This window comes from Chroicocephalus ridibundus, chromosome 6 (assembly GCF_963924245.1).
Source record: "Chroicocephalus ridibundus chromosome 6, bChrRid1.1, whole genome shotgun sequence".
Classification (NCBI taxonomy): domain Eukaryota; kingdom Metazoa; phylum Chordata; class Aves; order Charadriiformes; family Laridae; genus Chroicocephalus; species Chroicocephalus ridibundus.
In genome coordinates this window covers 70,465,712-70,492,192 of record NC_086289.1, presented here as the reverse complement: position 1 = coordinate 70,492,192, position 26,481 = coordinate 70,465,712, and the positions used below count along the sequence as shown (strand labels likewise).

Genomic DNA, 26,481 nt, shown 5'->3' with positions numbered 1-26,481 from the left:
ACTAAAAACAGAAGTGCTACAGTTCCTCGGAGAGAAGGTGCCAAGAAGGTTCTACCAAGGGCAAACCACCCACACTTTTTCCTTCATCTTCATCTTGTGGAACCAGCCAAACTGTTCTGGTTGAAACTTTCTACGTGAATAAGTAACAGGTCAGCTCAGAGCAAACAGGGTCTTAAGAATGGTAAGCACGAAATTCTACCTACTCTCCCCACTACAGTCTTCTTTCAGGAACTTAAAGGGATAAAAATGTCCAACATGACTGATCTGAAAACTGAGACTTGTATTATTTTTTTTTTCCCAATAGACATCACCCAGGCTTCCCCCTATTTCTCACACCTCCTGTGGCGAGGGATATTCAGCCTCTTTGTCTCCATTTTGATTCCTGCTGGAATGAACAGATTTACACCACAGATACAGCTCTTCCAATTGAAAAAAAAAAAAAAAAAAAAAAGATAGACTTATGAAAACAGAGTTAAAATAAATAATTTTAAAAAGGGACATAGTGGAGATACCATAAACTACGAGGCACGCTTTGCAGCAGAACTCTGAGAAGGGTATTTTGTATAATAAATCCTGGTAAGAATGAGAGGGGAACAAGCAGCAGTATCTGCGCTCCAGCCAGTTGGTGTTACGGGCCGGGCTGTGGAGCACCTCCCTTCCCATCAGAGGGCAGCAGCTGCCCGCGGGTGCCGCTTCCCTCCACCGGAGCCACGCTACCTCCATCACCTGGCTGACAAAGCTGCTTTCTAAGCAAAACAATTGCGACTTTGGTTTAATGATCACCGTTCGTAGGATCTTCAATCATTTACACCTAAATAACTTTAATAATGCCTGACTGACTACGTGCTGTTTCTGCTGTATTCAAGACTTTTTAAAATTTTTTTCCTTTTATGATCCACACAATGATGCAGCATGACAGCAACCTCAGACGATGCCACAGACTGACTCACAATAATGTAGCTAAGGAATCCAGTCCAACCTTTCCAACGCTTTAACAAATGATCAGGTAATAGAAGATGATCTGTTGGGTAAATTAAGGACAAAAAAAATATACATTTTTTCTTAAAGAGCTCATTTGGGAAGATGCGCAGATCCTTGTTTTTCTCTAAAACGTTTCAGGGATGCACTAGGAACAAGCAAGTGTAAGGCAGGACAAGCACCTTTCTGCTCAGTGTTCAAATAGTAGGATTCTGCTTAAATAAGAGAGTCTCCACTGAGATGTGCACTAGCAGGAGTCTTAAGCATGTATCTAATTTTAACCACGTTAAAACACGTGCCCAGCGCTAGGCACCTCGCGAAATGCTTTGCTGAGTTGGGACGGAGGCACACATTTCAGTATCATCTCCCCGTTAAGTTAAACGGTTTCCTTAGATGAGGCACTGTAAATTGTAAACCCAACTCTCTGCATAAAAAAAACAACCCATAAACAAACTAACCATCTGCCTAAACCCGAGAGGGAGCAGAGGGAGAAGCAGTACCTCTTTCACAAAAGGTTCCTGTCCAGCCCGCCGCGCAAGTGCAGGCGCCGCTGACGTGGTCGCAGGCAGCTCCGTTCTGGCACCGACAGCTGGACTCGCAGCTCGGGCCAAAGCTCCCCTCGGGGCATCCTGCAGCGGAGGAATCAAAACCAGATGATGGGTTAACTCCGGAGCAGATCAGGGATCAACGGGGAATTTTTAGATACATGGGAATTCATCCTATTTCCAAAAGAAGCATCAAGGCATAATGGTAATGCCTTAAAACTGATGTGATCAAGTCTTCTCCTTGGGGTCCAGGTAGGTTGGGCTGTTTCTATTAAGGTCTATTTTAGAAAAACACCAGGGTGCTGAAAGACTAAATTCCGCACAGAAAACTAATATCCTCTGGTAGTTGCAAAGCCTGCGACTTCACAGGTTCGGCTTGATGACACTTTGCCCACCGGTCTGGCGTTGCTTACGTGCACATCTCCTCTGGGAATTCATCAGCCAGGAGGGGGGAAGCTCCCAGCTTCTGCGCCTCCTTTCGAGGCCCCATGCTCTGTTTTCCTGCAAATCTCCCTCCCCAGAAAAGTGGAGAAAATATGAAATGCAGAGGCTTCCTTTAGAAAGCTCCAAACTGAAAGCTGCATCCTTCGCTTTCGGGCTCTGCTTTGAAAAACTCAAGCGAAAACGTTACATCTGGGGGACAGATTAACAATTACATTTCCACAGCAGTTACCGTAAGGAGTTTTAAGAGATTTGCATGGTACTCGCTATCGGAAGAAAGAAAACAACACTTGAGAAGGAACATAATTTCTTCCAGGATTATAGGAAAATCAATTAAGAATAGGGCCAGTTGCCTAATTCACATTAGATATTTTGGATGGTCTGAAATATAGAGATATACTTGGCTAAGTACAATATTACAGGGCCTCTACTCACATCTTGTGAATTCCCCTCTATGTGATTTACATAGATTATTGCCAGATCTCTTTTAGAAGTGTATGATTTTAGCATTTACATCAGAAAAGTGACTGTCAGGCAATCTGGAAAGAATCACAAAGAAAACAATGAGGATCCTCAAAGACAACTCTATGTCTGGAATAAAGGGGTGGGTTCGGTGCCGTCTATTTGGTACCGCAGGCGGGCACTCATCGGAGACAGCGTGAATTCGGTTGCTCCAGGAGCCGACCTCTGGGTCTCTCATAGAGGCTGTAGGTTGGGATGGGAGACAGAAGCATAGCAAGGTACCTTAAGTATTTCTTTGCTTTCAATCACCTGTGTCGGAAAACGGGCCGTTGTTTAAACGGGGAGTTGTTTGAATGTATTTTTTGCACTTACAGTTAAAATTCAGTCCCAGGGTTGAAGCGGTGCAAAATCCCATTTGCATCACCTCCTATTCCCCAAGCTGCAGATCGTCGTGCATCACGCCTCCTACGCTAGTTCAATGAGTAAATAAGTTGAAGCGTACTTGTGCCTTAACAGCTTGATCCCGCTCAGTGTTTACGTTTCACTTGAAATTTCGGAGTCCAGAGGATCTATGCAAGGAAACCGGTATTCTAGTGCAATATAGGTGCCACCCCTATAGGTGTGGGGCTCAGCTGAGCTTTCTTCAGACCTCCGGCGTTTAGCCCGGAGCTGAGACTTTCAAGGTGATGGCAACGGGTCAGTACGCTTCACAAATGATTTCGCAGTCCCCATCACGGAGAATCTGCCCCCTGCTCGAGCAGGCGCCGGCTGCTGCAATGCGTGCCGAGAAACATCCACTGCGCCCGAGAACCGGAGCTGCCTGCAAAGCCCCAGAGGGAAAGAGCCCGACCTGCCGCACGAGGCTGGAGATGCCTCGGGAGCAGAGGAGCACTCCAGGGAGGGCAAAGATCTCACCTCCAGGGCAGAATAAATTGTCTAGGGAAGAGTTATGTGCGTGTGTGTGTGTATGTGTATATATATATGCATTTTTTTGTACAGATATATGCACACACGCAATTGAAGTGGAGTAAAAAACAGACTGAATAAACCAGAAACCCCATAAACAGAATACTAGGGGCTGCCAGATGCTTTCTCGGTGGCCATGGCTTCACTGATTACCTTGCCAGAGAAGACGACAACCAGCTATTTGGCTACTTTTTGTCTGCTGAGATGCTGTTTTGAGGGAGGTCAAGAGCAAAAGGGAAGCGGAGCTGGCAGCTCTTTCTCTGGGAGCTGGTCTTCCCACTAACTGTCCTTCCATTCCCTCTGTGCCAACAGCAACAAGAGCCGTAAAATCAACTTTTCCTGGGTTTTTGTCTTAGGTCACCATTCCAGATTAATTGTTTTGACATTTCTGTGCGACACCAGCAGTTAATTCTGCCTACACTACTGAGAGACTGCTAGCTACATCTGTGCTACTGTGAGATTGTTAATCTAATAGATAAAATATTTATTTTATTTAACAACATCAATAAAATCAGTAATAACAACATTATTATTATTAATAATAATACTAGCAGCTTAACTATGCAACTTATTGCCGCAAGATGAAGCGGATACCAAATGTTTGCATGGAATGAAAAAGGAAATATGCACATTAATTGGAAAAAAAAATAAAATCAAGTTGCATTAAATGGAGAGGTATTGCTTCTGTCTCAAGAAGCTCCTGAATGACAAATGGATGAAACCTGGGGAGACATATCAGGAATTATCTATATGCCTGGTTTTATCCTCTTAAGGCATCTGCTATTGACCTCTGTTAGAGACAGATTAGTGGAGATGACGGGCCTCTGGTAAGATTATTGCACATTTTTGTTGTTAATAAATAGAGGACCCTAAATCTTCCTGATTTTGCTTCTGTTATGTACACGTGAAGCATTTCTATATGCCTGGCCTTAAAAAAAAGACTTATGAAGGAAAATTGCGGACCTAAAACTGGATAAATAAAACCGATACGGAAACTTCTATGCCACAAGCCAAATATACGTCAATCCTATCACTCACACGAGGTCTTAACGTTAAAAATAGCTGTTGAGTCCAAAACAAGTCTGAAAATAACTTTTCTGGAATCCAAATTAGGGAAACTATCTAACCCCGATGAAACCCGAGAGCCCTGCGACGCGCGGGGCAGACCGGAGGCGGTAGAGCCTGGAGGTCTTCCTGGGGGGGGAATATCAGGGAAAATAATTTCTGGTTTTGCACAAATTCCCCATGTTGACGAAGTGGCAACTTACTCCATTCGCAGTGTTTCCCAGTGAATCCCGGCTCACAGAAGCAGGAGCCGGTGACCGGATCGCAGCTACCGTCGCTGTTATTGCAGACACACGCGTTTTCACAGCGCAGTCCCCAACGGCCACCATTGCAGGCTGCAACGTACAATAGTATTTACATTGAGAATCAACTTTGAGCTCAGATAAAGGATTATTTTATATCTAAAGGAGAGAACAGAAAAGATGCAAAATAGTCCCTTAAGATTCAGGCGCTCTGGACTCTCAGCTGCAGCATGGGGCACAAATGAATGGAAATAAATACAATTTTTGCCGATTTATTTTAGCTGAAAGTAGGGGTCCATAGGCAGATATTATACCATCCACATAAAACTAATTACTCGTAGTCAATCCATCTCAATCAATCCACACTCACAGACACATCATTTCATGGGAATAAAATACCAAGTTATTGACTCACTTAGCAAAAACCTGCATAACCAGAATAGCTAGTGGGTAAAACCAGACAGATTTGTGAGCATCCTCCACATTTTCCTCAAAATACTGGGGAATGCAACATGGACACAGCCAGAGAAATCTCACAGTCTTCGTTAAAGCAACTTACTGCTTTCATTCGGAAAATCTCATACCACTGACATGAATATGACAATGTACTACAGAATTTCCTTCCTTTCTTGTAAGGATAAAATGAAAGTGCCAATAAGAAACCTGGTTTTGGAGTTGGGCATCCGTTTCATGCCCGGTCTGCGGGAGCGGAAGAGATGCCTTTTTGAGATGTCTCTGCGAAACAGCTGCTCTCATATCTTTTCCTGACAGAAATAAAAGCTTTTCTTTGCCACGGTCTCTTAATTTTTTAGACAGCCTAGGAAGTTATGGAAAGCTATGTAACAGCTCCACATATTACCAACTGGTTTGATTTTTAAAATATGCATATTGGTGGAAGAATTCATGTTTTCGCAGAGTTTTCTTCAGAACTGAGCCTGAGAAGTCAGGTCCAAAACTTACTGCTGTCGGCACTGGCTATTAATTTATGATTTTATGTGTTTAAGATCAAGTTTAGAAAGAAGTTTGTGTTCCGTTAGCTTTTTGTAAGAGGGATCGTAACGAATCAAGCAGAAAAGATGTGAAACAGGAAAAGGAAAGAATCAAGCAGGATGGCTTAACATTTATATGGTGCTATCCAAAAAGGGCAAATTTGTACTCTTAGACGGCCATCAATATGGAGAGTGATGCTAAAGTCAACAGAAGGATGCTCTGCTCTTCCAGAGAACAGAATTTCTCCCGGCATTTATATTCACAAGTTAAGGAGTGACCTTAAGACACATGACTGTACATGCCACTCACTTGTTGAATAAATCTCCCCTAAACACAATGAAAAATTGAGAATTAATCTTAAAACTAATCTGCAATGAAAATGAAAAACAAAACTGTCAGTCAAAACGCTGACAGGACAGATGGTACTGGGCAAAGGGATCCATAGTGTTGAAATAAGAGCTTATATCAATACTTTGCGCTTCATCAGCCATCTATTTCAATACTTTGAACCTAGATAATTAAGGATTATAACCATCCAGGCTGTGCAAACCCATAAACACACAATTTCAGAAGCAATAAGCTTAGCAAAAGTATATTAAAAAACTGTAATAGGCTAAGAACAAACAGAGCCGGTTCTTACATTCGAGTTCAGTCCCTGGGAGATGCCGTGTGCCCTGTGGAGCGAATACGCATTTGACTTACGGTGTTTGCAGTCGTGGCCAGTCCAGCCGGGGGGACATGTGCACTCTCCGGTGACGTGGTGACACGGAGCACCGCTGCCGCAGCTGCACAACAGCAGGCAATTTTGTCCATAGTAACCGTCAGGGCAGGCTGCAAACAGAGGAACAGACTGAAATTTCACCTAGATAATAACTCGGGCACAGACTGATCTTTTCAAACAAGACAGCAACAGCTTGTCCCCTAAAACATGCATTAGCCGAATCCAGAAATCAAAACGGCAAAGTGAAAGAAGCATCTGTAATTTGTATATTAGGTGTCTGGGCCCAGGTCCCGTAAAGCAGGAATAGCTTGAATGACTTTCGGGTACTTCTCTTGCACATCAGGATCAATCAATGGAGGAAAAAAAACAAAAAAAAAAAAGAGCGGTGAGCAAATCTTCATCAAAAGCGATTTTGTGACTAACAAGGAGAAATAATATGCCTCCACTGAGGTCTTGCACGAAGAGCCTGTCTATGCCAGCACGACAGCCATACCCGAGCTGCCTGTAATACCCAGAGGCTGGATAAGGAGCCACGCCAAGGTAGCACAGACCAGTTGCTTGAGCATATTCCCACGGTCTCTGGTGGATCTGCAGAGACAGCACTGATACTGTTCCTTCATCCTCACTACTATTTAATCCTGACTTAGCTGCATCAAGGAGTACTGATGCAAACATAAGCCAGGAGTGATGCCATATGGGCCACTTGGTCATACTGGCACCTCTTGCCAAGCAACCAGAATGACAATGCAAGCGTTGTGGCTATTAAACATTGCACTTCTAAGTATATATTGCCATAAATTAGGTCTAATGATAACATCAATTTGGGATGCAGTTTAGTTTTTCATCTGCGTTTATCTGTAATCTCCCTCTGTTAAATAATGTCGAATCCATCCTGGGGAATTCCTGAAGCTGAAGGGTACTTTATCTTGGATCAGTGTGTCTAACGCAACAGGCATTTCACAAAACAGCAAGAAGGTAAAAATCAAACCGTAAGGCAAAGTTTCAAACTGACTTTCTTTTCGTGGAGAAGCCAGATGTGAGGACTTACTTGCAGAGCAGGATGCCCCGGTGTAGCCAGGGGGACAGTCGCAGGCTCCAGTTTCTCTGTTGCACTGGCCCCCGTTGGCGCAGGGCTCACAGGAGGACTGGCAGTCTGGTCCCCACCGACCGGCCGGGCAATCTAGAAAAAAACAGCACATGAGATGCCAGACAGATGCAGGAGGGGAAGGCTGCTGCTGTATTTTTGCTGGGCTGAGGGAAGACAAGGATGTCTTGTCTGGAAGACAAGTCTTCCCAGAGGGACTGGACATGAGGTGGAGCCCAGGTCCACATTCGGGTCCACCTTCTTGGCCAGTTTCCTGCCCCGTGAAGTGGTGAGCCACAATCTGGGACCACATAAGGCTGATGCTCCTCAGGCGTGCAACAGACAGTTCTGCAAATGGCAGAGGAGCATCCGGTGGGCCATTGGTCGTTCAGTGCTCCTCAGACTTTCTTCATGCCTTTACTTAATTACCTACAATAATGCTCTCCTTTTCAATTCCTTCCTCTGTTCCACCAGGTCCTTCACTTGCTGGTTCCACAATAGCTGTCTTTGGCCAAGGCCCTTCAACAGCTCCTGAGGCACACTGTGTGCATATAGTAGTGTGGTCCCAAGCTCTGCTCTGGGACTCAGACCTGCTGCAATGCCCTGGTATCACTGCCCAACTCGTATAGACCCAGCCCAGCATATAAATCACTATTAATACTTGGAGCAGAGAGACACGACAGGGTAACGGAGTCACGCTCCCTCCTTCACAGGCCATACAATGTTGGTGGATGTTGTATGTTCTGCACCAAGACCTATCCGTTGCCTTTTCTGCAAATGAAGCACATCATTGCGTTGCACCAGTTTTGATGGGAAACAGAATAATTCAATTTCTTATTGTTTCTGCCAAAGCAAGACACTCACTACTCCAGCCCAACGCCAAACACACCTTGCTCACACGTAGCACCAGCCTTCCCGGCTGGGCAAATACACTGCCCCGTCTTCGGATCACATGGTGCTTCTCCACAGCTGCACCTCTGCCTGCAGCTCACCCCAAAGCTCCCGGGCTGACAAGCTGGGCAAAAGAAACCCAAAGACACAGTTAGCATAAGGAAGCATTTTGAAGATATTAGGAGGCACCACCACCAGCAATTTTAAACTGAGCTGTGCTGGTACCAAGTGATCTATGTCAGCGTCGGTGTCCCACCAAACGGTGGTCTGTAATTAACTGCAACAGAGCTCTAGAAAATCTCTGCCTGGAGCTTTAAAAGGAATTATAGTTACCTGGACAAACATCAGTTTTAGTAACTGGCCTCAGCCTTGTGCCTCGACCTTTGCACAGAGTGGCACAGCCGTCGCCAAGCTCCAAATACCAGTTTGGTTTAGCAGGGAACTACCAACTCTTATCAACAACAGATGTACCTTTTATTTGCAACTTCTATATCTGAACTTAAGTTTCCTGAGTGAGCTTTCCCATGAAAAGTGTACCTCCCGGGGAAACATGCCGTGAGTACCTACATAAATGGCATTTTTCTCCACGAAACCCGGGTGGACACGGATGCTTGCAGGCTCCCGTCTCAGGATTACACGAAACATCAGGAGGACAGTCGCACCTCAGTTTGCAACCCGCCCCATAAAAGCCAGGTGCGCACTCTGGAAAATGCAAGTAGACACAGAATATATATAAGAAAAAAGGAAGAGTTAAGAAAATTGAACAACAGTCAGAAAATGATTTGGCAGAAATTTGCAGAAGATCTATTATAATGTACGTTTCAGAGGTGCTGATAACAAAGTGTAAATACTTACTAAATACTTGCATGGATATTTCGAAGAGGTTACTGCTTAAAGACAACCCAGAAAGAGAGTGGCGGAATACTTCAGGATATATTCAATTACAGCCATTACAGAATTACTCTTCTTATCTGTCCGTACCTTCTGCTGCTCTCTGCCTTGGTGCAAAGCCAGTGCTGGGTGAGGGATGCTCTCCCCCCAGAACCGAGCATGTCACCAAGAACGCTGAAGATATTAAATACCATCGCTATTATTCTCCACCAAACTCCCCCAAGAAGTAGTGTCACAAACCCAACACGTTCCTGCCTGCCCAGAGAGGAATCTGAAAGGAGAATCTTTATTGCGTTACTCCATTACTGTCTGGAGAGGGCTACTGAGACATGCAAACATCAATGTGGAATACAATTCTCTTTGAACCACCCCCAAAAACTACAAAGAATAAATGGAATTCAAAGGCCTGCAAACCTGAAGGAAAAGCAGCAATGCTGAAACTGTTCACAAATAATCCTGCTGCCATAAAACACAGGTTTTGTCACTTACTGACTGTCTGCGCGGAAAAAGGAAAGAACGAAAGTGAAAACTCCCACTATCTTTATTATTTAGGGTTGGATTAGAATTTGGTTTCTAGGTTTCTGTTGTCATTTGATCAGGCTAGAACTCCTGCGTTCTTTAAGCTGTATTCCCCTTGATGTCCCTCTCAGCCCTGCGACAGCAGGCACTCACGGAGTTTATGAAAAAACACAGACAAAATAATCACTAGAATAGGAATATATCAGCAGCAGCAGCCAAACAAAGCAAATGGGAGGAAGGATGAGAAATAATGGAATGAGGAATAAGCAGACACAGGGAATCCGGCTTTCTATTATACCTTTCTGACACTTTTTGCCGTGATAACCTGGCTTGCAGGTGCAAGTCCCGTTCCTGGCGTTGCATTCCAGCGTGTGCTCTTTCACGCACTGACACTCCTCCGAGCAGCCGGCTCCGAAGGCCCACCTGGGACAGGCTGCAACCAGATGAAAAGGAATCATTAGCTCGGTAATTATGCATGAGTTATTTGAAATTGCACACTGCTGCAGAATGCAACTGCTGCAAAAAGCAAAACGTTCATTTTACTTTCAGCAAATACATCCACATCCCTACGACGGTGCCTATTAACGCGTGGGTGTGTAAAATATAGTTTACGTGACTCCTATGTGAAGTAAGTCGTTTCATTTCAAGCAATATGTGGTGAACGCAAGAACCAGAAATGTTTCAAAACAAACTTAGTTATGTTTCTGAATGAAAAAAAAAAAAAAGCTTTCATGAAAAAAAATAAATTAAAAAATAAATAAATCACACAGCTATTTTTCAGTCTTGCATAGATTTTACGAACAGGACCTGTGAGTGCAAAGAAACTTGACCATCTGTTTTGCAACATTTTTGTTTTGATTGATTTTATTCCCATTTAATACTTTGCCCTCATCCAGCCCCAGCCAGCCCTGCTCCTCACCTCCCACTCCAACCCTATCGGCAGCCACTAACTAGCTCCAACCAGACTTTAACCTCACCAACATTAAACCTGCCCGTCCCAACCCAGCCCTACCTATAGTCCTCCCCTTTTGTGCATCGGTAAATCTCAGTCCTTATGGCAAAGACTAATTGCTAGAGGAAAAGATTAATGAAGTTTCCGGGGCTTCCCAGCACGCATCAAAAGTCATGTCCTCCCGCTACTCCCAGCTCAATGCAGAACCCAAAACCTCGTTCATTTTACACGTGACGTGGAACCTTTTTAACCGTTACATTCCGCATGGGTTAAAACAGATCTGAAAAAATACGGGGACTTACTAAGATGGCAGAAGCGCCCGTAGAGCCCGGGGTCACACAGGCAGGCTCCGTAGAGTCTGTGGCAGTAGCCGTTGTTGGCGCAGTTGCATGGTTTGTTACAGTTCTTCCCAAAGAGGCCTTTTGGGCAACCTTTTGAGTGGAGACAAACACAACAACGCGTCAGCTCTTAAGTGTTAAAACACGAACGCCAAATCAGCTCTCTTTTAGTTGGTGCTAAACCAACTAAGAGACCACGCTGACTTGTCGCAGCCCATCCTTACAAGGCACTTGTTTCTCTCACCCTTAATCCTGCCTGTCATTGAAACCAAAGTCACTGCAAGGCAAGCCATGGGGTTACAGTACACCTCGCACAATGGAGCCTGTTCTCATTCGGGCCCCTAAGATTTACCACACAGAGTTGCATCTAGATAGAATCATAGAATCGTCTAGGTTGGAAGAGACCTTTAAGATCATCGAGTCCCACCGTTAACCTAACACTGCCAAAACCACCACTAAGCCATGTCCCTCAGCACTGCATCTACACATCTTTAAAATACCTCTAGGGGCAGTGACTCAACCACTTCCCTGGGCAACCTGTTCTGATGTTTGACAACTCTCTCAGTGAAGAAATTTTTCCTAATACCCAGTCTAAACCTCCCCTGGTGCAACTCAAGGCCATTTCCTCTTGTCCCATCGCCTGTTCCTTGGGAGAAGAGACTGACCCCCCCAGCTACCCCCTTCTTTCAGGGAGCTGTAGAGAGCGAGAAGGTCTCCCCTCAGCCTCCTCTTCTCCAGGCTGAACACCCCCAGCTCCCTCAGCTGCTCCTCACAGGACTTGTGCTCCAGACCCCTCACCAGCTCCGTTGCCCTTCCATGGACCCGCTCCAGCACCTCCATGTCTTTCTTGCAGTGAGGGGCCCAAAACTGGACACAGCACTCGAGGTGGTGCCTCACCAGTGCCGAGTACAGGGGGACGATCACTGCCCTAGTCCTGCTGGCCACACTGTTTCTGATACAGGTGAGGATGCTGTTGGCCTTCTTGGCCACCTGGGCACACTGCTGGCTCATATTCAGCCAGCTGTCGACCAACACCCCCAGGTCCTTTTCCACTGGGCAGCCTTCCAGCCACTCGCCCCCAAGCCTGTAGCGCTGCATGAGGCTGTTGTGACCCCAGAGCAGGACCGAAACAAGGGGAAAGCAGCGGTGAAGTGTGAGGCACGCACTACCCCCGGCAAGGCAAGGGGAACCGTACCGTCTTCACAGAGCTTGCCATGCACGCCGGGCGGGCAGCGGCACTGCCCCGTGATGGGGTCGCAGGAGCCTCCGTTCTGGCACTTGCAAACGCTGGCACAGCCTCTGCCATACGTCCCGGGGGAGCACGCTGTGGAGAAAGCAGGGAAGATGAATGGGTCAAGAAATCCTTCCCCTCTGCTAGAAATGAAATGAAATAATACTCCAGTCATCAAAACGGAGCAAGGAAAGAGTTAGTCAAGCGGGCTATAAATAAAGTCATACTCTTTCTATATAAGCTAATACACTTCCATCTAATATCTACTAGATAATTTTAAAAGGACACTTGAATTAACCAAGCTTACTTATGTGAAGTATTTTGTGATTTATCCAAATTCTCCCCTGCATATGCTCTGCTCCACACAATGCATGGGGCTCAAAAAAACATTGCCTATAAAGTACAAAGCTTAAAAATCAGAGCACAGTTTTGAATATTAGGAGATAAATATTTTAAACTTTTTTTTTTCCTTCCCAAATACTATTATAAAAATAAAGTTGTGTTTTTCTAATGTAGTCTCTGCAATTCCCCAAGATGATCATGGCAGAAATGGATCCACATCAGCACAGGATTCCTTCCTAAAGCCTTCATCGCTCCAATGCAAAACAAACTGTGAAATGAAGCCTCGCTGCCCTGTTTGCAGCCTGAGCTATCTGAGTAAATACAGTTGCTGGAGTCATCTGACTTAACTGACATTTTATCAATGTACATTAAGAAACTTGACATTTCACATCAATTTCCATTTGGTTTCCTTGGTGCACTATTACAGAAATTTAGTTCCAGTTTTCTCAACTGTTTAGCCGACCCTAAACCCATGAACAATGCTGTATATTAAGAAAGCTGGAGAAAAGAGTGAAAGCAATCACGTATGGGTAATTCATACGGATTATATATTGCATTTATCATTGTCAATGCCTACTTCATCGGACTGCAGGTTTGGCTCAATAACGCAGTCCCATTAAAGTTCTTTAAATTCCAGAGATGAATTTCACCAGATTCCATGCATGCATATCTACCATAAATATAGACCAAAAATGTTATTATTATTTATGAAGTGAACCAAAGAATTTGTATCCTCTCTTGAAATTTTTATAACCTATCCCGAACAAGTAGAGAACCACACATAGGAGTAAGAATATCCTAACTTGATGGCTTGAACTGTCTTAGGTAGACTATAAATTACTATTTTAATCCTCTTCATTCCTATTCTCTCAGCTGTCCCCAGTGTTTACAAACCAAACCCACAATCAGTCTCCCAGAATGACGACAGGCAGACTGTTGATTTCAATCACTTGTTGTTTTTTCTATATTTCTGTTCTTGTGATGATGCCTCCTAAACAATCTTGATGGAGATTAACCTGAGGATTGCTCTCTACCGATGCTAAGTCAAAATTCTTCATTGTCTCTTTGTCTCATCAGTGACAGCACAGACTTTCTAAAAGTATGATGGGCCATCAACCATACACCATGAAACGCAGCGACCCATCTCAAACATGCAGGAGACCTGCTGTGGGAAGTCTCAGACCAGCAAAAGACAAGCTTTGCAGAACTGTAGATGAAGAATGGCACATGGGACATGGAGAAATTGCCACTCTGTCTTTCCAGTTGTTTTTAATGTGTTCTTCTGAACCAGAAAGATCTTCTACCAGGAGGCAGAATAAGGAGAGTGGAAAGCTATTACGAAGGGCACTGGTCAACTTGGCAAGAGAATTCTGAAAAATACAGTTTCCAATATTAAAAATTAACCATCCCAAGAAAATTATGTTAATAATAAAAAGAATGATAAGGACAAAAAAATCCAGACCTAAATTTACCAACACAAGAGAGAATATATAAAAACAGGCAATGTCTTGGGATGCTATAAAGGAAAAAACCAAGTTTAGCATCTATGTCCACCCAGATTGTCACACCACCTGCCAGGACAGACTTCTGAAAGTCCGCGAGGCAAGCTGTGGAGCAAAACGTGGCAGGCAAACCTTGGCACTTTTCAGCAGCAGAGTGAATAGGAACGAACAACAGCAAGACAAATACCTCGGAAGGGGTACGGTACTGGACGGTACTGCGCTGTACTGCACTGGAGGGCAGGGACCTCGCTGTTAGAGGGTTCATGTTGTATACTGCAGCAACCCTTACAATTCCTACTTAATGTGACACGCTACATTAAAATTTTGATGTGCTTATGAGGCAGCTGTGCTCCTTAGAGAGCTTTACTGATTAAACGTACAACGGGTTATTCCTATTTCCTACCCATCTGCAGGGTCACAGCAGTAGGACAAAGCCCCCACCTTTCAGACACCCTGTACTCACTTTCGTTACAGATGATGCCGGTCCACCCAGGCGAGCAAACACAGCCGCTGTGTTCGCTGTTACATCCGCCTCCGTTCAGACAGTCCTCGCAGCTCAAGCTACAGTCGCTGCCAAAAGTGTTATCAAGGCAAACTGCAATGAAAAAAAAAATGCCGGTGGTTTAGCGAGCACCCAGACAAAATACTTCCAACAAGCTCTTACCTATCGTTCCAGATGCACAAGTGCAAAAAGGAACCCGCGCACATTGACAGACTGGAAAAAAAAGTACTCATGTTGTTGGTAGCGTCGCAAATACCACTGATCCCTCCTCAAAGACAGTCCTAAATGGAGATTCCCATATTTTCCTCTTCAAATTTTGTGTCTAAATAAAACGGAAGCTGGGACTTTAGCTGGAATCTACTCACTTAAATGCTGTAATTCCCCATCAAAGAGCTCTTAAACTGCTAGTTTGCCTTCAGAAAAAGTGAATTTGAACCTAATACTTGATAATATTGTACATAATTAAAAGTATTTCTTGGGAGAGAATCTCCTTTTCTCTTTTGGTTCTTCTATTGCAGTAGGTGGATGCGGTGCTATTTAAGCATAGTCCAGTGATATTTTTAATACCATAATTTGAGTGTTATTCTAGGAAAACAAAGCATAATACGCATTTATCACTTCCATTCTTCTTCGTGGATATGAAAAAAAGGGTTAGTCTACATGGGAAACCTAAAAAAATATGGAAATGCATTCCCTCTCACCTTCCCCACCCTCCTCTTCCCCCCTGCACCCAAATACAAGTGCAGACACGCACACCCTCACGTTCTCTCTTTGTGAGATCTACTGAGAAAGGCATAGAAAATAAATGTTACTCTCTGCTAAAACACATCGGTGACACTAAGATCCTATCCATCTGGTCAGTTTATTGCCTTCGAGGCTTTATGGATGTGGCTGGAGGCTTTTTGGAAGGGGATTTTGAACAACACCTGAGAGCGAGCTGGCAGATTATTTCAGCTAAGAGTTAAGTCAGCAGGCTCGTTGCTTTTCACCAGCAATTTTCTATGTGAGGCCAGATTTCCTCTAGGTCTCGGCACCCAACTGTTCCTTTTTCTGTAGTTGAACAAATGCCCAAGCGTTCAGAGACGTTCAGAATCCCAGTGCTCCCACTTGGAACAGGTTACAAATTCATACTTCGGGAGAAGAATACAGATTACCATTAAAAACATCATGCTTCTACATCAAAAAGTCATTCAAGCTATAGAAAATATTTAATTACTTGCGCCAGCTTATTCTTAAAGCATGTTTTTTTTATAATATAGAGAGCAGCATAAAAATATATCTGAAAGTATAAGGAATATACTTCTCATGAAGTTCAATAAGGGCAAGTGCAAGGTCCTGCACCCGGGTCGAGGCAGTCCCAAGCACAAATACAGGCTGGGCGGAGAATGGATGGAGAGCAGCCAGAGAGAAGGACTTGGGGGTGTTGGGTGATGAGAAGTTCAACACAAGCCGGCAACGTGTGCCCACAGCCCAGAAAGCCAACTGCATCCTGGGCTGCATCCCCAGCAGCGTGGCCAGCAGGGCGAGGGGGGGGATTCTGCCCCTCTGCTCCACTCTGGTGAGACCCCCCTGCAGTGCTGCCTCCAGCTCTGGGGCCCCCAACACAAGAAGGACATGGACCTGTTGGAGCGGGTCCAGAGGAGGCCACAAAGATGATTTGAGGGCTGGAGCCCCTCTGCTGTGAGGACAGGCTGAGAGAGTTGGGGGTGTTCAGCCTGGAGAAGAGAACGCTCCGGGTAGACCTTAGAGCCCCTTCCAGTCCCTAAAGGGGCTACAGGAAAGCTCCTTGATCATGGAGTGGAGCGATAGAACAAGGGGTAACAGTTTTAAACTGAAAGAGGGGAGATTTGGATTAGATACGAGGAAGAAATTCATTACTGTGAGGGTGGTGAGCCCCTGGCCCAGGTTGCCCAGAGAAGCTGTGGCTGCCCCATCCCTGGAGGGGTTCAAGGCCAGGCTGGACGGGGCTTGGAGCAACCTGGGCTGGTGGGAGGTGTCCCTGCCCAGGGCAGGGGGGTGGAACTAGATGACCTTTAAGGTCCCTTCCAACCCAAACGGTTCTATGAATAAATTCATATTTGGGAGGTGAAAGAACCTACTAAGCCATTAAAAGTTCAATTTCTCCATTACCTCTTCCTATAAATCACCATGTGCTGCAAAGCCCCAGCTTTAGAAAAAGTGCACTTGTTCAGCTATGACTGAAAACACCCAAATTTATGTGGCTAAATATAAATAAAACATGCAAAAACTGGTCAATAAATATTTGATTGTGGTTTCTAGGCCTGATAATTTTGCCCGTGGTTATCTCATTTATCACTTTCCCAATTGGTTACCTTTGTCGTTGAGTCCGTCTGGATGCTATGTGATTTGGGAGGTCTTAACAGTTTTGTTCATAAAAGTTAATTTTTTATTAAAGCCAAGACCAGTTCCTGATTTTTGCCTGTAGGGCACAGTCCTCAGATGAGTAATTAGAGCTCATATAAACATCACAGGACACATATAACAAAAATAAGAAACCTCATTCCTCCCTGGTGACCCACCAGCACATACCGCATCACCAGAAAGCAAGCACAGGGTTTCAACTCCCAAGACTTTCAAGTGGTGAAGTTTCCACCTTCAGCTGGAAACGCTGAAGTCATGCAAATTCCAAGCGGGGTGAAGAGCTGCTTGCTAGAAGACACAGGGACGTGCTGCTTTGCACCCAGCTCCTGTGACTCTGTGTACTCATGTGCTCTGTTTGCCACCAGTTGTGCCAAGCTCTCGGCCAGCCTGAGCTCTGCATGGATGGGTCTGTGCTTTTCCCGCAGAACATGCCCAAAGCATCAAAAGGGACTTGAACCTCCAGAGGTTTCCCCGCCCCCCCCCCCCCCCCAACAAAAATGCAAATATCTTAAGCAAGAAAATCTCAAATTATTATAAAAGGGCTTGTAAACACACACCCCCACACCCCCTTTCCTACCCCTAGGAGAAAGGGAGTGTTTCCCAGGGGCTTGTTCTCAGTAGAGCAGCTTTGGTGGATTTTGTGCATTGCAGTAATCCACGCAGTCCTCTCACCCCCGGCATGAACAGGATCTCTCTGTCTGTTCCCTCCGGGGCTTTGTGCAGACACCCTGTTTTTCCAAGAAGCCTCCCATCCCTTGCCTGCTGTGCTGCTCCCTTTCCCCATCCCTCCCTCCGCATCCCCCCGCCGCCGCACCCAGGCAGCAGCAGCTGTTCCCCAAACATGTTCCATTTGGGACGGGACGTGTGGCAATGCCTCCTTCCTCCCCACTGGCATGGAGGATAGGCAGAAAGCAGGATTAATGCTCAGCCCTCCTCTGCTCCTCCTGATGGCTTAAGCCCGGCCAGCCCAGAATCACTCTCGCCCCAAATTCTCTTTCCAAAACTGTTCCCTCCCTTTGCCGCGATGGCTAAAAGCGTCGCTCGTTCACTCACCGACCCTGTGCACCAGGGTGAGCTCTCCTCGCGGGTCTTCATCCTCGTAGAGGGCACCGAGCGCGTAGTGAAGGAGCTGGGGGGGACCTCTGAACTGCAGCCCTGGAGCCCCGGCGAACCCCGCTGCCTCCTCCGCATCCGCCTCCTCCCCACCTAGGGCTGACACACACACGAGCCATCGGGACCTGGCCCCGAGTCCTCCTCCACGACACTTCCCTCTCATTTACATAATCTGTTTTAAAATCTTTTATTATGCTGGTAGATTTTCCAGCTACACCCCTGTGCAGTCCGCACAGCAGTCACAGCCGATTCGTTTTCTCATCTGTATTTATAAACAGAGTTTCTGCTATCCAAAAAACAGAAAAGTATGTGGGGGAAAGTCTTTCCCTTGCCTTTCTTCTGGAAATAAACTCTGGTCCTGAAGAGTCCAAAAAATAAAACGGGGAGTTTAATTTCCTTCATTTGAAGTTTGAGGCTATTTTTAGTTAATGAAGGTCATTACTCTAGCTCGTTTTGGAGGTGACAAATACAGAGTGAGGCTGGCTGTCCAATTTATTTTCAGAAAAACTAAAATTTGAGCCTTAAAGAGATGGGAAATCAGTTGGTTTTCTTTTTGGAGTTGGTTAAAATATCCAGCTCTGCCCAAGGTTTAGCAGGTGCTAAATTTGGTTATAAACTCCAGTTGCCAGGCTAAACTGTACTGGTTACGCTGGCAGAAATGCAGAATCACACCACTGACTTTCGTGCAAAACTTGCCTTGGTTCATCAAAGCAGAATCTGGCTACCCTTTTTGCACAGGATGTTAAACTTCATCAAATAGGGCAAGAAAACTGTCAAAATAGCATTTATTTCTGAAACATGAGGTTTAGGTTTTCAAACGTGTCCAGGGGATTTAAGTGTTCATCTCCCATTAATCTTTGGAAAAACTCATTACTCGAGGATCCACGTGTTGCCTGTAACTCCACCATGGCCGCGTTCAGAGATGGCTCAATTTGGGCTCCCAAAATCCCAGGATCTGTGAAAACCTCAGTTGAATTCACATTTTAAATCAGTGGGAAATACTTTAATGGCCTTCAAGATGTAAAAATAACTTACCGATGCAGGACCATCTGTTAACCCCAAGCCTGTAACCCTCCTTACATGCACATTCGTACGACCCCAGAGAATTAACACAGAAGTGGTCGCAGTTGCCATTATCAAGACGACATTCGTCCACATCTAGAAAAAGCAGATATAAACGCTGACTAGGTGCAAGTACCTCTGCCTGGAGAGTGCGCTCTGTGCCTCGCTGCATCTGAAAAATTATTCTGCACGTAAGAAAACCCCGTTTCCTTAGTACTTTAGGGCTCTCCGTTTCTCACTAGCGTTGGAGATATTAAAGCATTTCAGGGCAACATGGAACAGATTATTTCACCTATGTTTTTCCCTCAAGTGAAAACAGCTGCTTTAAGCTGTTAAGCTCGGTTGATCCTTTGGTTATTTTGAGGGCTCTCCTTTTGTAGAAGGAGTCTTTAACACACATCAATATACAGAGTCCGTGGAGAGAGGAGGAAAAGTTCCTCTCTGCTGGCTTGTCTCTCATGGCCCCACTTCTCCATGCTGGGCGCTGGGTTATTACCGTATTGCAGTCTCACAATGTGGAATTTACGCATTTGTAAAACCATAACAGCAAAGCTGACATACGGTCACCGATTCTCTTATTAGGGAAATGCCTGCAAAGCCCCGGGTTGAGCTTTGACAGCATTTCTTCTTCCCACTGTTGTGCTTAGTTAGACCGAGCCACCGGTACAAAAGGACTCAAAGAATGGTCAGGCACTGGAACAGCCTGCCCATGGAGGTGGTGGACTCACCATCCCTACAGGTATTTAAGAAACATCTAGATTTGGCACTTCAGGGCACGCTCTGAAGGGCAGAGATTGTAGATTGTTTTTTTTGGTTGGTTTTTTTTTTTTTTTTTTCTGTGTGTATGGTTGGACTTGATGATCTCAAAGATCCTTTCCAACCATGAAGATTCTACGATTCTATGACTCACCGTCGCAGGCACAGCCGTCGGCGTTGGGCTGGAACCCCGCCTTGCAGGCACACTCGTAGCCGCCCGCGTAGTTGATGCAGAATTGGGAGCAGCAGGACTCGCCGGTCTCGCACTCGTCCAGCTCTGCAAGGAAGGGGCAGCTCCTTCAGCCCTTGGGCCCCGTCTGAGCTGCTGCCACAGTTTTGCTCGGTGGCTACTGTGCTTTTCAGCACTTGCCTTTCTACGCCTTCCTCTCCCTTCACCCACGTAAAACACCGTCTGAACCCTGACAGCGGCTGCCTTCTGCCTTCTCCCACAGCACCCAATACCCGATATGTCCACAGAAAAGCATCTTTTCTGCAAGTCTTAGCTACGACGAGGTGATCTACAAAAAAGTCGACAACTAGCTCTCACCAGCTGTCTATTTAACTGTATTTAACCATTTGAACTTTTGTACGTTCCACCTTTTTCAATGCAAACGACCAGTGGAACAAAGCTCTATTCCAACACCGCCTTTGCTGCACAGCAGCAGCCTGCTGGGCACAGTTGTGGGTTTTGATGCCTAATTGCCCATTGTCTCCTCCTGCCCTGTGTCCATCCAGAAACTGGCATCGTCGACACCGCTGCTCTGGTGATTAGATACAAGAATCGAGCTGTTATCTTTTCACTGCAGGCTCTCAGCTGATCTCAGCCCTTGCAGCCTGCTGAGCGGGTCGGTGGCCATTCGAGGGCCACCTTGTCAACGCTGAGTCTGCAAAACGCTTTTGAACGTTACCCCCGACGAGCAGCCGCAGATGGGAAAGGTCAGTGTCTCAATTAACCTTGGAAGGAGTACCAACATTATTAGGAAACACCGACAGGAGAAAGAGGAGAAAGAAAATGTAATTAATCAATCGAGGTGAGGAGGTCAGCATGAAAATGATTAATGCAGGTTATTTGAACACGGAGTATTTTCCAGAAATGTCACAAGCCAAGCTCCTCTGCAGTACATCAGACGATGCCTTGCTCCGGGGTCTTGCAACAGTCCCTCGTCTGTGTAGGAATGCGCAACGTGCATCCAACAAAAAGGAGATTTTTGCTGTTAAGAGCAGCTTCTCACATCCTCAGCCTTGCCAAACCCTTCCCCTGCGCTCTCACATCCCTCGCTGCGGCCAGAGGAACCGCGTCCCTCTGAAATCTCCATCAGGAGGTCACTGAGCTGGGGCGCGGGCTGGAGGCTGCTCTGCCTCCTCTCATCCGCACACCAATGAGACCGCGTAACCCATCCCACGCCTGCGGGGCTCAGGGTCCAAATCTCCCTCCCTGACCTTCTCTTCCTTTGCTTTTTAAGCTCCAGCACCCACCGTCCTTGCAGACCTCAGCGCTTCCCTGCCTTCCTCTCTCCTGCGCTTGGCTTTTTTTGTTGCAAGACTCTTCTCATCTGTAATGCCTCCCACATTCACCAGAGCTCCCGCTCTCCACCTCTCCTCGTGTCTTACTACGCTGCTCTGTGATGCCTGCTCTTTTTCTTTTTTCTCCACCCCCCCCTCCTCCCTTCTTGGCTATTCTTTAAAATTTTAATGGCATAGTGACAGCGTGTCTAAACCAGAATGAGATACAGTTTGCACAGCAAAAGTCGTAAACAAAAAAAATCACATCGTAAAATCGTTTAAAACATGAAGGAATTTTTAAGCTCTCCTCTTGAAATAAAAACAAATCTAACTCTATTGCTTTCACTTCCTAAGTGAGACTTCTCACAGCCAGAAGTGCAATCTCATCACTGAGCAAATCTGATGGAAATAGAGCAACTTCCATAACACAAAGCGGAGTTTGCACATGAAGCACTTCAGAACAGCAGTGCTACCGCTCCGAGCCAGAGCCGACCCTCTTCCCAGCCACCGGCTGAGGAAGGGAAGGAAAAAAATTCAGCCAAGTGATGCTTGGGCTGGACACAATATGATACGGCCACGGCAACGGGTGACGCACCGAAGTGTCATCTTCCATTTGGGAGGCAGAACTCCTTCGCCTGGTTAATTAATAATCCCAGCAAACACGCAGAGCAAGGCAAGCTGGAGCAGCCCTGGAGGAAGTGCCAGAGGACGGTATTAATTAAAACTTGTAGGAGAAGGGCAGGGGGTGGGAAGGTATTTCCTTGAGTGACAGCTCTCCTGCCGGCTCCCCTTGCAGAGACCCGCCGCACCTCCTCCCTCCTCCCGCGGAGACGCAGCGTTCGCCGGGAATTACCTGCGCACGTTTTGCCATCAAAGTTGAGGCGATAGCCGTCATCGCAGGAGCAGCGCGGCCCCGCAGTCGTGTGCTCGCAGTGATGAGAGCAGCCGCCGTTGTTGTCCTGGCAGCTATCGACAATTTCCATTTCGATGCCTTGCAGAGAAATAAATCAAAAGGATGTTAAAACGCAGGCACAGGGGGAGAGTCACTGGAGAATAAGCTTTCCATAAAAAAAAACATCCATAAGCCGGCTGCTGTAGCAAGAAATAGAAATGCAGCTCCCACACACACCTGAGAAGAGCAGGCTTTGGAGTCACTGAGCTCCAGGTATTTGTCTCCTTGTGTCATAACAGCGGATGGTCTCGACTTCAGTAACATGAAACCAGCTCGCCATTTCAGCAGCCTGTCTGCTACGGGAGCGTTCACGGGTTTCCTGAGATTTATGCTTCGTTTGAACCTAACAGTGAGGTCTGCCCCTGCCCCAGAGGAGGAAAGGAACCATCGGAGGAACCCAGGTGGTTCATCTCAACCCGGAACGCTTACGCTTTCCAAAAAGCAGCTTTTAGTTTTGTATGTGAAAGACTTGGGTTCCGAAACATCCACCAAACACAAATGCCTTAAAATTTTCGTAGCAGCTCGGCTCAGCTGTTGCCAAGCCAAACACCCAACCACAAAGCAAAACAATCCGCAGGTTTTGACCCTCGGACGTCCCTTCAAGGGGGCAAACGGCAGCTCCTCTGCTGGGACTTTGTCCCCCTACAATTAAGACAGGGTAGTGGTACGATGCTGTCGCCAGCCCCCTTTGCCCTGACAGACCACCCCACTCCCTGCACTCGGCTGCGATGGACAGTCCTCATATTTTGGCCAGGTCCAGCGGAAACCCTCATAGAGGAAAGGGGACATCTGCCCATCTCATTCTCATCAAGGTACTTCATTAAACAATTTCTTTAGGATGAAAAGAAAATATAAGGTTAGTTACAAATTTTCTCTTGAAGAAATAGCTGGATTTTCTTGTTACAGAGCTATTTAGAGAGGAATTGATTTCCCACACTATGTAGGAGAACTGAGAAACACCCTCCTTAAAGGAGCCATCATTCTTCCAGAAACAGCCCCAGCTCAGAGCGGCGGCCGTCACCTCTGGTACAGAAGGATGGCATTTCCCCACTGCCGTTCCACACGGACACATCGGTGTCGGTGTCTCTGATCCCTTTTTGTGCCCCCAGGGAGCAACCTGCCTGCCGACAAGAAATACGAGTCCAGCTGGAAGAGGGCATAAATTAGGATAACATATATAGAGGGCTACATCCCATGCAGAGTATGATTATTTGCACCAGGGAGAAGAAATCTAGTCTCCTGCCCAGTGTGTTAAGCTGGGATTTAGGGAACTCGGCGATCCAACGCAGAATCTGACTTTACGCCCTATCTTCATCATTTATTTTGTCTCAGTTCTTCATCAGTGAAACTGGAAGAACAGCTCTTCCCCGTGCCACCGGGGAAATGAAAGAATAAACAAAGATTGTAAATTGCTCAAACACTGGGATAATCCTCATCATAAATATATGCAGAATGTTTTTATTTTTATTGTTTGCTCTGTAATACTGTACATAAGGCAGAGAGAATCACTACCCCCTGAGATTTGCTGAACATCGAGAAAAAATATTATCAGAAAATCATAATGAAATCTAAGTGGCCTAAACCACTTTTTTATCCCCATAACAGATCGTTTCGTGTCTATCTATTAATTGCATTTCCTCCGCCATTGCACTACTCACAGCTCCCCATCACCCATGAAATAATTCTCCAGGATGTCTCTCACATAATTGTTTTTTGGTTTTAATGTATGTTAATGCTTTGAAACCGAATTTCACCCTCAATAAGTATTTCTTACACACGCATTCTTAAAGAACGCATTCATTCTCTGGCATGCAGCATATTTTCCTAAGGAAATTCTGCTGAAAGTCCTTGCACAGTATTATTAGATTGAACAATCTTTGCCCACCTCTTTGCTAAAACAGGTCACGCTTTTGTCTGCATTCCAGTGAGCTTATGTTAGGTCCATAATAACACCAACTCTTCCACATCACCTCCTTTATTAACCCAAATTTGCCCTCAAGGACAGCCCAGGGATCAGCTATCAACTAACAGCGCTGGGAGTCAGTCCCCTTCTCAGGAGAAGCAGGGTGGATTAAGAAACCCCGCTGGCAAGAGGGAAGTATGTGAGGACAGGTTCAGCATCGTTTTCGTTTGGGAAGTTTTAGTTGTTCAAATATTTTTTTTTATCCCAAATCTTGCTTTTTCCTTTTTTTTTTTTTTTCTTTAAGCATCTACTTAACAGTGTCAATAATCTCAGGAGAAACATAAGTAAACGTAGACGGATAAAGACAAGAGCAGGACATCATGTTGGTTTTCTTTTGCATCAGATCTGGCGTATAGCAAAACTGGGAGGAGGAGGGCAGGAATGACTACATTTCACAGAACAGCAATATTTTGGTAGCTCTGCAATAGAATTCACCAGCCTCTGAAGACAAACCAAGAGGGCTATTTGCTCTTTGAAACGCGGTAATTAAGGTCTGTGAGCACAGGCTTAGGAATGTATCAACCTGCAAAACCAGCAGTAGCAGAAGATGAAGAAAAGAGTATTAGGCTTGAGCTTTTGCATGCATTTATTTTGCTGGGAGTGCTAATCCAACCGAATTAAAAATGAAGCATAGCAGCTTGCAGATAAGGTAGCCTGAAACGCATAGGCGTAAAAGCATCACTTACGGTAGCACTGCCTTCCATCAGCCCCCAGCTCGAAGCCAGGATTACAGACACAGGTGAAGGACCCCAGAGTGTTCACACAACGATGAGCACACCTGGCTCTCCCTTCTGCACACTCGTCAATGTCTAGGAAGCAGAGAGAAAGGCAAAGACATTCATTTGGATATTAAAACCAAAATTGATACTGCTCTACACGCACATGGGTGTATTTCCAAAGATCCACTGAAAAGAGCATCCTGATGTTAGTCTATGAATGACAGCATCTGATGAACGTAGGAACACTGAACTCACAACATTATTCTCCAGAATAATCTTTTTTCTAAACACCGCTGACCTTGAACCTTTCAACATGAATATTTACAATATCAGACATTATATTTACAGCATCAGCCAAAGTGCCTTGCTTATTAATCCTACAACAAAAGCAATGGCAAAAGAAGCCACATGAAGACTCGGAAAAAATCCTGTCTCCCAGTACCCCAAAAATTATCACTAGGTCACCACAGCCATCGTATTTAAATTAATGAAGCAGGAAATATCTGATTATTTCCCAAAGGTCAAATGATTTGGATTAAGTGGTGGCTGGGTCTCAGCAAGTACGATGGAGACAGATCTTCTCTGTCACATCCCTGAATCCTGCAGCTTCTTCTACAGAGATTCAGCAGGGAGGCACCTACTCCGGTCAGAGGAGTTTCACCCCACCTGGAAGGAAAGAAGAAAAGGCGAAGACCTGTACGTGGGGAAACTGGTCTTCACCCAGTCCTCTGTCAAGCAGTCTGTTCCTCAGCTTGACATCCACTAGTCTGTATTTTGAAGTTAAATGCCACCAAAGGCATCCATCTTCCTAAAATCTTAGTGGAAGAGCATGAAAATGTTTTTAAGGAATAATAATTGGGGAAGAGAAGAAACCAACAAAAGCTTACACTAAGTACTGCTACCGCAGAGCAAAGCTGCAGAGCACACCAGCCACCTTGCAAAGACTGGCATTATCTCACATCGACCTCCCACCCCTTCGCGTGTTCTGACATTTCCCTTGCAAAATACAGATTATTCATCGCAACGATCCTGGGTCACTCCCACGCGGGGGAGAACAGTCCAGTGTGCAGCTCCTCGCCTTTTACCACAGCAACCCACTTTCTAACAGGTTTTGTTTCCCTCCATACGTGCTGGTTACCGTGCGGTACTCACGGCCCCTCGTACTTGAACACGAGTAGCTTTACGAATGCAATCAGCCGACTTGCAAAAAGAGGCCCCAGGCAGTGCAAACACCACACACCGACTCATGAAAATTTCAGGATAAATGACAGCTGCTCTGAAGCAGCAATGTGGGTAGCTGCTGTTTAGAATAAAATGGGTTATTTCTCTTTTTTTTTTTTTCTGTAATTAATTACCATTTTGCAAGTAG

The 26,481-nt window shown here is 45.6% G+C and overlaps 1 protein-coding gene across 10 annotated transcripts in view; it reads right to left on the bottom strand.

Annotated features, from left to right (window-relative positions):
- LOC134517069 (multiple epidermal growth factor-like domains protein 6) overlaps positions 1 to 26,481 on the bottom strand; it is a 213,835-nt gene that overhangs the window by 35,863 nt on the left and 151,491 nt on the right. For all 10 annotated transcript variants that reach the window (XR_010071548.1, XR_010071547.1, XM_063338172.1 and 7 more), the window contains 15 exons: positions 25,080 to 25,202; positions 22,332 to 22,469; positions 20,130 to 20,252; positions 19,193 to 19,315; positions 18,098 to 18,256; positions 14,624 to 14,755; positions 12,281 to 12,409; positions 11,050 to 11,178; positions 10,094 to 10,228; positions 8,953 to 9,087; positions 8,384 to 8,509; positions 7,459 to 7,590; positions 6,392 to 6,520; positions 4,661 to 4,792; positions 1,479 to 1,607 (listed from right to left, as the gene is read on the bottom strand). Coding sequence is in view for 8 of the 10 variants with exons in the window: in XM_063338172.1 (XP_063194242.1) it covers positions 1,479 to 1,607; positions 4,661 to 4,792; positions 6,392 to 6,520; positions 7,459 to 7,590; positions 8,384 to 8,509; positions 8,953 to 9,087; positions 10,094 to 10,228; positions 11,050 to 11,178; positions 12,281 to 12,409; positions 14,624 to 14,755; positions 18,098 to 18,256; positions 19,193 to 19,315; positions 20,130 to 20,252; positions 22,332 to 22,469; positions 25,080 to 25,202 (1,974 nt within the window). In the remaining 2 variants the exon portion in view is untranslated. The remainder of the gene's footprint in view (positions 1 to 1,478; positions 1,608 to 4,660; positions 4,793 to 6,391; positions 6,521 to 7,458; positions 7,591 to 8,383; positions 8,510 to 8,952; positions 9,088 to 10,093; positions 10,229 to 11,049; positions 11,179 to 12,280; positions 12,410 to 14,623; positions 14,756 to 18,097; positions 18,257 to 19,192; positions 19,316 to 20,129; positions 20,253 to 22,331; positions 22,470 to 25,079; positions 25,203 to 26,481) is intronic.